This window comes from Caenorhabditis briggsae (genome assembly GCF_000004555.2).
Source record: "Caenorhabditis briggsae complete genome, chrI, whole genome shotgun sequence".
Taxonomy (NCBI): Eukaryota; Metazoa; Nematoda; class Chromadorea; order Rhabditida; family Rhabditidae; genus Caenorhabditis; species Caenorhabditis briggsae.
Window position 1 is genome coordinate 5843179 of NC_013489.2, and position 13921 is coordinate 5857099.

At 38.4% G+C, this 13921-nt stretch overlaps 4 protein-coding genes across 4 annotated transcripts in view; 2 read left to right on the plus strand and 2 right to left on the minus strand.

Moving 5' to 3' along the window:
* Nucleotides 1-3348, minus strand: part of CBG23726 — a gene marked incomplete at both ends in the record, with an annotated part of 4248 nt that extends 900 nt beyond the window's left edge. The window contains 9 exons of the mRNA XM_045235771.1: nucleotides 1398-1530; nucleotides 1578-1814; nucleotides 1860-2090; nucleotides 2135-2339; nucleotides 2386-2533; nucleotides 2580-2739; nucleotides 2883-3053; nucleotides 3103-3246; nucleotides 3292-3348. Of these exons, the coding sequence (XP_045091146.1) occupies nucleotides 1398-1530; nucleotides 1578-1814; nucleotides 1860-2090; nucleotides 2135-2339; nucleotides 2386-2533; nucleotides 2580-2739; nucleotides 2883-3053; nucleotides 3103-3246; nucleotides 3292-3348 (1486 nt within the window). The remainder of the gene's footprint in view (nucleotides 1-1397; nucleotides 1531-1577; nucleotides 1815-1859; nucleotides 2091-2134; nucleotides 2340-2385; nucleotides 2534-2579; nucleotides 2740-2882; nucleotides 3054-3102; nucleotides 3247-3291) is intronic.
* A 305-nt stretch (nucleotides 3349-3653) lies between these two features.
* CBG23727 lies at nucleotides 3654-10048 on the minus strand (the record flags this gene model as incomplete). The annotated part of the gene is made up of 10 exons (XM_002646119.1): nucleotides 3654-3797; nucleotides 3844-3948; nucleotides 3999-4136; nucleotides 4184-4417; nucleotides 4464-4662; nucleotides 8097-8743; nucleotides 9009-9188; nucleotides 9231-9398; nucleotides 9441-9841; nucleotides 9910-10048. 10 exons carry the CDS (start codon nucleotides 10046-10048, stop codon nucleotides 3654-3656), a joined length of 2355 nt encoding a protein of 784 aa, XP_002646165.1.
* A 502-nt stretch (nucleotides 10049-10550) lies between these two features.
* CBG23728 lies at nucleotides 10551-11429 on the plus strand (the record flags this gene model as incomplete). The annotated part of the gene is made up of 4 exons (XM_002646120.1): nucleotides 10551-10667; nucleotides 10716-10932; nucleotides 10977-11216; nucleotides 11266-11429. 4 exons carry the CDS (start codon nucleotides 10551-10553, stop codon nucleotides 11427-11429), a joined length of 738 nt encoding a protein of 245 aa, XP_002646166.1.
* Nucleotides 11430-11742: 313 nt separating this feature from the next.
* CBG23729 lies at nucleotides 11743-13275 on the plus strand (the record flags this gene model as incomplete). Its single annotated transcript, XM_045235789.1, has 9 exons — nucleotides 11743-11816; nucleotides 11861-11982; nucleotides 12027-12142; nucleotides 12461-12543; nucleotides 12605-12731; nucleotides 12782-12841; nucleotides 12886-13026; nucleotides 13076-13157; nucleotides 13217-13275. 9 exons carry the CDS (start codon nucleotides 11743-11745, stop codon nucleotides 13273-13275), a joined length of 864 nt encoding a protein of 287 aa, XP_045091147.1.
* Nucleotides 13276-13921: the final 646 nt, after the last annotated feature.

Below are 13921 nucleotides of genomic sequence, written 5' to 3' on the forward strand. Positions count from 1 at the left end.
AGGGGGCGGAGCCTAAATTGCAACCCTGGCAAGGTTTTGCCGCACGGTTTTTCTCGACTCCGCCCATTTCCCCCGGTTTTTTCCTCGATTTTTTCTTTCCACGGAATTTGCGGGGTCTCCGGAGGAAAACATTTTCCGGGAAAAGTAGGCGGAGTCAGGGCAGAGAATGAATTGCAAGTTGCGCACGGTTTTTCCATGACCGTGCGCAGTTTGCAATTTCAAGCTCCGTCTCTGACTCCGCCCAGTTTTCTCGGAAAATATTTTCCTAGAAATATGTGGGTCCTCAAAAAAATACCGTGAGGACTTGACATATTTTTTTTGGAATTTTAATTTAGCAGTTTAATTGTTCAAGTGCTATCCGGAAAGCTTTCCACTTCTAGACAATGAATTCGACTTACAGTCTCCCGAAGGATTTGTTCGAATTGGCCAAGAATCTTGAGATCATTTAGTAGAAAATGCTAGTAATTGAGTGAGTAGGAATAATAGTAAGCCGCCTAAATATCGAAAGAACACGAATGTTTCACACTTATCGTTTCTTTCTGCTGCTTACCACTTGGCGCAACACAAGATTCTCTTTTGTTTGTTCAAGTAGTGAAAATATGAAATATTTCCGGTGGAACTGCTCTCCTACTTATCACTTACATCGGCACGTGGGCTCCCGGCCCCACCTTCGTCTTGTCCTAGAAAAAATGAGGAAACACCAGCTGTTCTCTATATTACGTCACTTTTTCATAAATTCTCTCAAGTGCGCTCATCTTTTCGATCTTTGAAATTCGTTTATTCTTTCTTTCAATTTCTCGGAAATGGGTCATGAGAACAAAAAGCACAGAAAAAGGTGTGGAGGGGCTTTTTGGTTTTATTGTCGGATTAAAAAAAGTGACACCTGAAAATCTCGGAGACGGCGCTCGTGTCGATTTACAAGGGGGCGGAGCGAAAACGGATACTGTAGATAACAAATTTATTTATGTGAATTTAGTGGGATTTTCTGAACAAAATATTGATTTCTTGGTATGAAAATGATCGCTAGCAACTCTAGAATCTATTTTTCAGCAAAAACTAAGCTTAAACGCGAAAGTAGCTCGAACGAGCTGAAATTCTGAAATATTTACGTTTTTGCCGCACTTTTTCGTAGATCAAAAAAAGCAAAAGTTTTCAAATTCTTAGGTGTCACTTTTTTTAATTCGACAATATAGTGGGTCAGTAAAACATGAGAAACAAATGTTACAGAGGAGAGTGATCCGATTAATTTTACAAGCGATATATTGTGGAATACCGTATTTAAACTAATCGACTGGGACACTAGTCGATCGAAAAGTTTAGAAATGATCTCTTTGGTCTTTTTTTCTGAATTCAACACGACTGCCAGTCTATTAATGTAAGTACGGTATTTCAAATACGATAAGCATCAGTTCTCTCGGCAAGCATATCTCGGATCCATTGGTTATATTTAGTCCAGAAAGTGGATTGAATTATTAATAGGGCACAAAATTCGATTTTTGTGGGTTTTGAAAACGAAGGAACGACAACGAGCTGAAAATACTTTTCTTTGAACTGGAAACTGAATAAATAATGATCACCTCATACGGAAGATACTCTTGAACATTTCCGATTCTGTCTTTTGCGATTACTACTTCGGCTTTGATAGTTTCAGAATAGAAAACTGCTTGACCGGACCGCAGTTCTTTGAATACAGCATCCGTGAGTAGGAACATTTCTTGTGGAAAGCGATCCCGCTTTTCTTTTTGATTCGTTAACGCCGTTACTTTATCAATCACAAATAATCCCATACGATAACTGGCGTCGAATGAGACGATCTGAAATGAACGGACATTTGAAATTTCGATAAAAAATGTTCTCACATCCAATTGCATATCCCAATTCGGTTGTTTCTTCCTTGACTGCATAGCTGCTCTCCGTTGGACGTTCATCACTCCAAGTGAATCATTCCAACAAATCCATCGGTCAGCTTGGACAGACTGTTCTCGTGAACCGATGGGGTGAGCAATTATGGCGTATCCATTTATAACGGTCTCAAACTTTGACTTAAATTTCGCCGAGACCAGAGAAGGCGGATGTTTGTCATACAAGAACTATAAAAATCAGATTTAGTGTTTGAAGATAGAGGAATACGCACCCCTCCATAAACACCGGGTCTGCTAACCATGAAGTACACATAATCAGTTGATGTTTCGTTTTGACTACGAGTGTCTGGAATCTTGATACTTCCTAGACGAGATGTGTACACTTTGAGATCACTGTTCTCGAAATCTTTTTGAATCATCCCTTCCATCAAGAACGGATAGCTCTCTTTAAACTTATGACGTGGATTGCTTTCATAGCTGAAAAAATAGACTATCATCTGAAACACTTGAATGAATTTCTAACAAAGCGTTAACAACTCGTCGTTGATCCTTCTCGCTCATATTCTCGACATGTTCAGGTGTCAAAGCATCCAAGTTTATGTCGTCGAAATTTGATTCAGATTCTAAATTTGATTTCCTTTCAATGAGCTTGTTTCTGTTCTTCGAAAATGCTGAAACGAATTCAAGGTTTTTGATACAAGACGCAAGGATGCTCACATGGTTTCGTTAGGTACAATTGTTTCAATTCTTCCGCTAGAATTTCTGCTTTCTCCTTCGCAGACATTGTTTTTTTGGGTTCTTCTTTTTTGTCGTCAGCCGTTCTCCACACGTCGTGTTCGTCAGGTTCGTACGTTTCGTGCAGGAGAGGTGATATCGACTGAAAAAAAAATTAAGTTTGAAAAATAGGAACCGCTTACAAAGTATAATGACAGAGGACTTCAAGAAAACATTGGATGAATGAGAAATCTAACTAATACTTCAAAGGCTTTACTAAGAAAACTAGTGTTAGCTTCAACACACCATAGCCATATATTGCCGGTCTCCTTCTCCAAAGGAATCATCAGTATATGCAATAGAAATATCCACCTCTTCATCACAATAATCCTCGTTGATAGACTCATCGAGCTCTTTATTATTGGCCTTCTCGTATAGTTCTTTGTCGTCAGTTTCAATATTGTTGTCCAGAAGATGCTGTAAACAATGGTTTATTCTGCGTCGAAACTCATAGTCAGAAACTTACTTCGAGGTTTCGTATTGGTCGTTTCTCGTGAATTGGGTGAATAGGAGCTACCGGCTTTTCTGAACTATGAATGCTTCCATTATCATCGCTTTTCGTAGGCATTAGCAAGCTAGGTGACGTCGATGGCCTTTCAGAACTGGCTGGCTGGAAAGTTTTTCTTGAAGGCGAGCCAACTAAAAAAGGCCTCACCTGATATTTGTAAGACCGCATAGCGAAATATGAAGTTTTCTTATTCGTCTCTCGCATATTGAAGATTTTGGATTCAAAGGCTCACAGATATCGAGTATTGAGCATGAGGCGTTAATGTTCTTCGAGAATCATTCGTGAATCTCTGAGGCGGCAGCCTAAGTTAGGCTAATAACACTATTCCTTTTTCTCGAATGAAAAAAATGAAAACCACAAAAATATACAGTAGAGGAACAACACTGGAGAAACAAACAGCAAAGATTAATGAAACAAAGTTCTTTATTGAAACATGCGACGAAAAGAAAAACAATTCAGAAACAGATCAGATTTTTAACAAAAATTATTTTAAATAGTAACAGGAGATGTTATAAATTATGCGCATGCATTCTTTCAACGAGTATCTCTTTAATCCACTTTCTTTCCTCCCAAAAATCGTTTGGCTTGTGGATGAGCAGAAGTGCCCGGTATTGGAGATTCGTCGACTTGGTAAACGTCGGAGCGACGACTAACTGGAAAGAAGAGGGTCTGTTAGTGACGAGGATCGATGAAAGTTACTTGATATGAACATCCTGGGGGCACTTCCACATTGCCAACCAACGATTGCTTGATATAGATTGATGCACGAAGTTTTTTCGAGAAGAAGACTAGGTCATCGTCCATCTGAATTTGTTCCATTGAAGATTGTTCAATTTATACATCAAAATTCTAACCATCTTGACGTATTCCGGATCTGTAACCAAGAATACTTCATTTGGGAAGTGCTGCTTCTTTTCCCCGGAATTAGTTAATGCTACCACCGTTTTCACTATAAATCTGCCGTTTTCGAATATCGCATGGATAGAGATTATCTGAAACTAATAAAATAAGATTATGAACCAAAGACACAAAAACCTACATCTAGCTGTTTGTCCCAAACTACTTGCTTCTTCAATGGGATGCGCGCAGATCCACTCAATATCTGCATCATTCCTAGCGAATCATTCCAGCAGATCCAACGATTCTCCTTTTTCGATGAATCATCGCCCGGGTTGATCGAATGTGCAAGGATTGCGTATCCACGAACCACAATACTCTCGACTGATGGGAATTTGGCAGAGATCAAGCATCTCGGATGCGTGTCGAAAACAAACTGAAAACTTTATAATTCTGGAATTATATAATTTGATATGTCCTACTCCTCTGAAATCGCCTGGTTTCACTACTAAGAAATACACATAGTCGTGCGAAGTATCAGTACGCTTGTCGGGAATCATCGTTTTTCCCAGACGGGATGAAAAAACCTTGAGCTCTCCGGTTTGATAATCTTTCTGAACCATTCCCTCTGCCATGAACGGATAGCTTTCTTTGAACTTATGACGTGGATTGTTGTCATAACTGAAAGAGAAGCATGATGAAAACTGTGTCAAGACCACTTTTTGATATCTTTGAAAGGAACCGAGAAAAATTGGTTCAAAGAGGGGCATTTCTCTTACAGATTTTAGAGAGATCGTATTTCTACACCAAGATGCGAAAGGTTTTTTTGCTTTTTTTGATGGGGGAGGGAATTCTTTTCACGTTTATTTGTCCTACTATTAGTTTCTGTTATCTGAATTTCAGCTAAACAATATTATATTTTCTTCCGTGACATTTTAAGAAAATAAGAAAAATAAAAAATAAGAAGCGTGGATCCACAGCATTCGTCTGATACGAATTATATGTGGATGTATTGCTCGCAAGAATAGAAAGACAAATATGGCGAAGTTTGGAAAACAACCCCACCCCGCAGTCAGATTACCCCTTAGAATTACTTTCAGCTTTTAATTATTTCGTGCCATCCCAAGGATGTTCGGAACGGAATTCGGAATTCCGAAAATTACGATCATTTTCGGAATTTTTTCTCGGCATTTTTTTCTCGGCATTATAATTTTTGACTACGGCTTAGGAAACGTGTCAAGAAAAATTTCCTTGCGGGGCTCGAAGGGAATCAATTTTGAAATTTTTTGCGCTGTCGAAATCTTTGTGATGGTACAATAGAATTTCCGCTTTAAAATTCAAATTTTGAAAAATTCCGAAACTTCCGAAATTCCTAAAATTTTAGAATCGGAATATTCCGAAATTCCGAGATTATTTGATCGTGAAATTCCGAATTTCCGAAATTTTGAAAAACTGAATTTTCGATATTCCGAAAAAATCCGAAAAGACCATTCCGCACATCCCTGATGCCATCCCCCAACAAAAAATAGGCTTAGGCTAAAACTGATAGAAAAATTGAAGATCGAAAATAAAAGTTTGCTCAGCACCCTAAATTGGCGGATACCTAAAAACAAAAGCCCTAGAAGTCAAATCAGCCGTTAAAATTATTTTCAACACAAAAAAGTGAGCTTAGTTCCAATCAATAAGCTCAGCATCCTAAATCGGGGGATACTTAAAACATAGTCCCCTGAAAGTCTCCTTATTTCTGCAAAATACTTTCGAACAGTCGGAATACAGTTTTCAGAAATTTCAATCCAAAGCAGGAGAAAACAATTCAAATCTTGCAAGAGGCCCCACAATTTCAAAAAGAACATTTCTAAAGCACTGACAGGGTCCGAAACTCAGAATTTGATTTATTTAGAAATTCGGAACTTTTTTATAATAACAAGTAGAAATTCAGAAACGAAACAATTACCGTAAAACCTGTAATAGAAGGGCCCCACTCTTTAAAAATTGAGCTCAATTATCTCGGCTTCAATAAGAGATATCAAAAATGTATCAACTGAAAAAAAATGTCCCACCTCTAGGGTTGTTGCTGGCCGCCAGTGCCAGAGTTATGGGCCTTTCAATTTCACGTGATTTGCATTAAAAGCCAGCGAAATTTTTAAGCAGGCAATATTTGCCTGTTTAAAATTTAAACCGGCGTCAAACGCCGCTTTCTTTTTGTGAATAGAATTTACCTTTTGGTTCACCAATATCCCCTCACTGTAGCTTCAATCTTGATTATCTCAGTTCTTATGAAAGATAGCAGAAAACTGTCAACAATGATAAAATGCTCCAAATGTCAAGAAAAACGTTTTGGCAGTTGACGGTTTGGTCGTATGTTTCACAAGAAGTCAGATAATTGATTTTCAAGGGAGAGAATGGGAATTATAAAATGTTAGAACGAATTTGGTATTTGAGAAGTTACCACTAGTCTTCCAGCAATAGTTTTTGTGATTATGTCTGGATCGAGGTTTTAGTAAAGTATTTGTTTAGGTTTTTAGAATTTAAAGTTGTAAACTTTGATTTCCGGGACTTCCGAATGCAGGTTTAAAAAAAAACTACGAAGTTCGGAGATATTGAAATTTTAAATTTCAAAAGTTTAGAAATTAAGAAATTTTTCGTTCAAAAATATAAAGCATGACAGTGTAGAAACACCGAAAATAGTTCTTAAAAAATATGAAAATACTGAAATTTGAAGGAAATTCGAATAATTCTTGAATCCTGAAAATTCGAAGTTCGGAAATTTTCAGAAAACAGTAGAGTTTCATGAAATCTATACGTTTTTAAAATGGCACAAATCATAGACTTCTTAAAATTCTGAAATTTCGAAAAAAATTTCAGCACTTTCAGACATCAGATTTTCAGAATTTCAAACATAATTCCAGAAGTAATCAAAATTTTCAAAGGTCTAAAATATCATTTTTCATTCCATTTCATTGTTTCGGATCATCAGTCGTTTTTTATAAACCTTTTCTCTATAAAGTATTTTCTATTGAAAAATTCATATTTTAAAAAACCGGCATTTGATGCCAGTGAAAAATTTTACAGGCGATTCACGCCGCTCTAAAAACTGGCGCTGGCGGCCAGTGCAAAAATTAAAAGCGGCATGTGGCGCCAGAAAACGCCATTTTGGCCAGCCTACCCACCTCTATTTGAAGCCCACTCCCTAGTAGCAGCCCATGGGCTTCTATTAGAAAAAATAGGGTAATGCAAAATTCCAGAATTTTCGAAACTGTGATTTCAGAACTCGAAAGTTTCTCAATTTCTGAAATATCTAATGTTTTCCGGAATTTCAAATTGCAGAATGAAATTTTCGAATTTCCCAAAACACTAACACTGAATTTCAGAATTCATAAATTCCAAATTTTCAAATTTCTGAAAAAAATCATTGAAAAATAGAAGCCCAGTCTGAGAAAGAGATTGAAAAATAAAAGCCCATAGGCTTCAATTAGAGGAAACACGGTATTTTACAGGAACCGAGAAAAAATGTCTCAAAGTTAAAAGTTAGGGGCCCTTTTATTTATTTTCGGAATTCTGAAAAGATCAGAAATTCAGGAATTTTTGAACCAGAAATTCAAAAGAAGTCTATAAACTGTAGAAATTCTACAACTTCAGAAACAATTATCAGAAACAAGAAAAATAATTTTCGAATTTTCACGTAATAATAATGAGAAGTTACTTATATATCGAAAACAACATAAACTTTTGTCAATAGAATAGCGCACGGATTTTTGAAAAGTGCGAAAAACGGCTGAAATCGCCTGAAAACCCCTTGCACCGTGGTGTAAAAATACGAGCGCGCCAGATTTTACTGTTATGCCGCGTTCAAAGTTGATTTCCAGCAATAATTTCCTGGAAAAACGCTGTCCAAAGCTGTGATTGTTTTCCAGATTTACAGCAACAGTAAACTACTGTATCACTCGTTTTGACTGTGTTCTTCCTGTTGATTTATGTCGATTTACGGCATGTCTCGAAGCGGAGGCCTCTGGAAAACAATGGCAGCTTTGGACAGCGTTTTTCCAGGAAATTACTCCTGGAAATCAACTTTGAACGCGCCATTATTTAAGTATTTGGTTTGAAAAATTACTTACAAAGCATTCACATATTGCTGCAACTCCTCTTCCGTCTTATTTCCCGCTGTTTCTGATGTCAATGAGATAAGATCGATTTCATTATGAAAAACGGCGACTTTTGGATGACAGGGTGTTGGTGAAATTTGCGAAACATTCTTGGCAGGCGCACTTGGGTAGCCGTTGTCATGGAAGAGATTCTGTGATTGTTGCTGATGTGTGGAAAGCCCAGCAGATGGTGAAACATTTGGAAGCTTTTTTTCGGACTCCGATTTTTTACCCTTGCTGCAGGGGGGAAGTACTGGCGGACGTCTGGACATTGAAGTGGATGGCCTTGAAATTGCTCCAAACTCCATATGAACGGTATTTAGCGGTTCTCCCCATTCTCTATTTACCGAGTTCCTGTGTGGTTCTTTCTTCCTATCCTCTTCGGCAAGTTGACGTCGTAAATCGGTGAACATATCTGGGTATCCTCGAGCATCTGGACGAGTGCTTTGAATGGTTCCATCTGAGGGATCGGTGTATGTAGCAATGACTGCATCGTTTGGGCTCAATTGATAGGACGTTGTCGGCAGAGCATTCAAATTTCCAGCGCTTTCATCGACCCATGTCGATTGTTCAGCATGTTGGGTTGTGTTAACAGCTGGTTCAAAGAGCGGGATGAGTGGCTGAAATTTCATCAAAGTAACAGAGTGGCAATTTAATTAACAGAGTAGCAGTGGAACCTAGAAGTTGAGTATCATTTTTTTTTCCGTTTTGGTACCTTGTGAATCAAGTAAAAAACCAATTTTTGTTACCTCGAATCATTCCAAAACACCCCTTCAAAAAATAGAACGCCATGGCGCTATATTACAGGTTTTACGGTATCTAGATATCGAGATAATTGAATTGCATGAAGTACGAGATGTTTAGTTTCTTATTAAAATTACTTACTCTTCTACGATAGTTTGACGAATATGATCCATGATTGTTGGTAACTCGTGAAGGATCTAATTGGCACGGCTGGTTTTGACCATTCGACACATTTCCTGTTTGTCTTGCCGGTGACGCAGTTCGAGTTTCTACTAATGGCGGTGCATCTGCTCTCGGTGTGGACCTGGATACCGCACGATGCTGAAATTCTCGTCTTTCATTATTTCTATCAGAAGCTATCACCGTGACTGGGATTCGGTCAGATGCAGTTGAGCTCCGTGTAAACTGTGATGTTGTACTATTTTTCCTATCGGAACTGTTATTAGATTGATTAATGCCCACTAAAGGACGCTGATGAGAATTGGGTTGAATCCTTGTCTCAGAGAATGGATTTGTCAAAATACGGTCGAGCTAAAATTCTTCATCAAAATTTCATACAAAAAAATGACTCACCGGTGGTGCCGTTATGACATTTTTCTGTGTAGTGCTAGATGTGGGTTCTCCTCTCAAAGTGTCTTTGAGGTGAGTAATAGGTACTCCAACCGTCACCATTGACGAAATTATGGAGCTAATCGGACAAATAGGATCGGAGGTTCCTGGCATTGCGGCTGAAGACGACTCATTCGGCGCATCGACGATGACAGACGATCTTGCTTCTGATGCTGGGCGTGACACGTTTTGTGATTCTTCGTGTAAATATGGATCTATACGTCTGTTGGATGGTGCTGCTTGCTTCGGATGTGGAATAGTGCTTTTCCCGGAAGTTACAGGATAAGATCTGGATAACTCCAATCGTGACGTTCGCCGGGAAGTACCGGACAGTTGCGAGCTTGGGCGAGTTGTGTCTGACGTATCTGAAACAATTCACCAACATGGACTCTGTGTGTGCGGAAAACAATAACTTCAATTATTTTGAACGAACCTTCTTGACCTATCAATACTTTTTCGATTTTTGATAACTCCTCCTGCACACGCAACTCTACACTTCTGATATACTCATCTTCTGAGTCATCCGCGGTTACATCACTCGTTACACCGATGGTTATCCCAATGTTTACCATGATTACAGAAGATCTGACAAAATTGAAAATGGGCCGAGCACTCGATAACGGATTTCTGTTTTCAACAAGTTTAGTGAACGACACATTTTCCAAACTACAGTAACCCTTTTGATGTAAACCTGTGTGGAGTTGTTTTTGCGATGCCAGTTCTGTGACACTTGTTATTTATAAGTTGTGATTAGCCTTTCCAATATTTTCAGATTGCTTCAATTTTGTTCTTCTGTTAAATTCCCTATTCTAAATACCCTCAAATCTCTCCAAACCGTTTGCGCGTAAGATATGATGCCTTTCCTGTGAAACGTGTTTGCGTATACTTTCGGCTTCAGCTTCTTGTTTTCTGTCTTGTTTTCTGTCAACACATGTTGTTCTCACTAAAAACCAAATTGGTAAATAGTATGCAGCTGCATGCAGAGGAACTTATTTCGTATTGTAGAATCCATAACTCCAAACGGAGTCGATTTATACTCAACGACCATGTTATTTTTTCAGGTGCACATAATATATGGACCACGCTGACTCTCAAAGTGCGTTTTCCTCGAACTCAGCGACGACAAGCTCTTCAAAGTTTGAATCACCAGATGACAATCTATCAGACGAGCAATTGTTATGCGATGCAAAGGTTTTTTTCTTATGAATGTACCGATTTTTAAAATTTTAATAAATACAGGAGGAGTATCCATTAAACGACTATTTACTGCAAGGAATTAGTCAAGAATCCGCCCAAAGAAGCATACTGCTATGTCGTCAAAATTTTGAAACTTCCTTTGGTTTCGCTCTCCAATCATACGTATTCAAAAGAACGTCTTCGAATAGTTATGAACGCATCACCTACGTGGATTATGTGTCTGCAGACAGTCCCGCCGATCGCTGTGGAATAATTAGAGGTGATTCTTTGTACCAACTACTTTTGTGATACTCTGATTTTCAGGTGATATGGTCGTTGCTGTGAATGAGAAAAGTGTGGTGACAGCGTCACACGCTGAGATAGTCGATTCCATTGCTCAATGCCTCCAAGTCAGTCTGGTTCTCGTTTTTAAAGACGTTGCAAGAATAGTTGAACTCAGCATGCGGTCGATTCAATTGAGGTTTATGCTTGATACGAAAATGCGAGAACTGAAGATTCTCGAAGAGAGGGAGAAAGAACTTGAAGCACTTTATAACGATACTCGTGAGTGCATTTTTTTAATGAGCCTTGTTTTAAATGTCTTCCTTTTAAGGAAGCGAAATTGAAGATGACGACGAAATAGAAAGCACACTTTATGAACTTGATGAGGAGTTGAAAAATGTTCAAGACAAAGAAACTAACGGTACTGATTACCGTCATCTCATTCGAATTAACAGCAGCACTTCTGTCGGAACACCTCAAGTCACTCGACTTTAGCAATAATTTATGAAAACAATTACAACAAATTTTAAGGGTAAAATGTATCATATTTGTACCATCCCATCCGGTATTATACTGTACTTACTAAATAGGCCGGTTTTTTTCCTCTGCCTCTATTTGCCTTCTAACTCTTCATTCCAGTCCATGATCCCTTCTCATCCGAACACTTGCCTGGCCTAATTTTTATCCAAAATGAAAATTTGTATTTATCTTACATATTTATTTATTCTAATATTTGTGGTTATTATATCCATGATACTCTTGTAAATTATTCTCATGATATTGGAGCACCATAACCAATTTAAAAGATATGCATTCGTTGTCAAGGATTCTTCTGAATAGGAACAAAGTGCTAGTGCAGCCAGCCTATTTAGTGGCCGTTAGGTAGTTTTTTGTGGAATTTTAGAAAAAAGAATTTCAATTTTTAGACACACATCTGCTGGTCCGCCTCCATCCACTCCTGCGAAAGAAGGATCCTTGACTTACAAATACGAAAAGTTTATTGGAAAGTGGCCTAAAGTGTTGGCACTTCATCGTACTGTTCTCGAAGGTTTCAAATACTCATCAGAGCTTGTAAATTGTTATTAAATTCAGGCTCTCGATGGTGCTTTGCCGACGTCAAAATGTACTTCAGAACAAAGAAAGCTGTGACAACTGGCCAAAAGAAGCTTAGCGATCTCACTGTCGAAGAACTCGAAACGCTGGTCCAGGTAGTCACAAACTCTTTAATTTTGCTTGTCTTTCGTAGGAATACTCGAAATATATAGAGCGGCAGCGAGCTGTTCAAAATGCTCACCCTCATTGTGATTCTGCAAATTCCCGGTCCTGGAGACATTCTAATTCTAATGTTGTGAGTTGTCCTAACTTTTTTTTTCTAGTTTTGTTTTGATGTGGTTTCCCACAATTTCTTTTTCCATTTTTTTTCTTGACATAAAATTTCTTAGCATCTAAATAAAGGTATGGGCAAACTTGCAACTAAGAATCCCCATCATTTTGGAGTGTCTTTTCTCGATTCATTCGCTTTTCAGATGCCAGTCGAGGGACCAAAAATGGCGATTGTTACTGCGCTTTTGCCCGTGCCACTCAGTGTTTACGTCTTTGCTTTCGCTGTGTATGTCAATCTTTTCACACTTCATAATCCTTATGTTTTAAAACAAAAAGCACTATTCCAGGATATTCTTCCCACGCCTTGTGCTGACCCGTCACTTCTGGTCCGATGAGCAGAGACGCGAGTTTTTCCAGTTGGAAGTCACCAAAGCGCTCATTAGTGGAGAGCAGCTGCTCAGCACTTTTGGCAGTGTACGTTGAAAAAAAGCAGGAAATCATGGGTTTCTATTTATAAATTTCAGCCATCACCATCCGATGAAAACAGGCTGAAACCAATAGACAAACTGGATACCAGTGAAATGGTTCGTAGGTTCTTAAGTTACAGACTAATCTAGTTATTTTTCAGCTCCTTCTCCATGGAATGCATTCGATGTATCCTCTCCCAGGTGCTAAGCGGCGGATCGAAAAGCGAATGGAGGTTCTTAGAGCTCTGGATAATTTGATGCCCAGTGCAATTGATGGGTTCAATGAAAGACAACTCATTTTTGTAAGATTTGTTTGTTTCTTTTGGTCTTCAACCCCATTTATCTTTGCAGAATTGCTACATTCGAAAGATTGATATTGGCAAGAAAAGCGAGTCGGAAATGCGTGATTCATTACGGCAATATGTCAAATTCAGTGAGTAGTCATTGGCAAAGACTCTTTGCTGCAATTTTCTCTTCCAATCTACTTTTCAGCTTCTCGAATGCCCAACAATGTCTATCTCTACGCATCGCCACTTTTCAAGCAGAAGTAGATTTAATTAGCAGCAGATCTTCTTAATTTATAGGAATCCTTGGTTTATGATTTTCGATCAGTTTTTAATAATTGTTGTAGTTTTTTCGCCTTTTCTCTCTGTCACGGGACACTTTTTTGTTATTTACCTCCACTGATTCGCTTTTCTGTGTACTTGACTATTTCGACCTGATAAGAGTTTTTTTTTTAATTTGAAATGTTTTTTCGCTTCCAATTACTCTGTTCAGCTTTGTGCAGTCAACATATCTGATTTTTATGCGAAAAATGTATGATGCTGGTAAAAAAATCGGAGCTGTGGAGGTGGCTGTTGCCGAAGGTCCTACAACGTCAACTACGGTAACCTAAAATATTGTTATTTTCCGGGTTTATAATCTCGATTTTCGTGCATTTTCAATTTTTTTTTCACTAAACAGAATTTGATTTTTCGAATTATTTGGGTGAAAAATAACAAAAATCGACTAAAAGCGGCGAAAAACGAGAAAACAAATACGGAAAATCAAAATATTTACAGGTTACGGTAGTTGTCGTTGTGGGAACTTCGACCACGGGCACCGCCTTTTCTCTTCCACATCTTCGATTTTCTTATGGGGTTATTCAGTGAGAAGCAATTCAGCAAATTGCTGGTTTCTTCCTTATGCAGAAAGCAG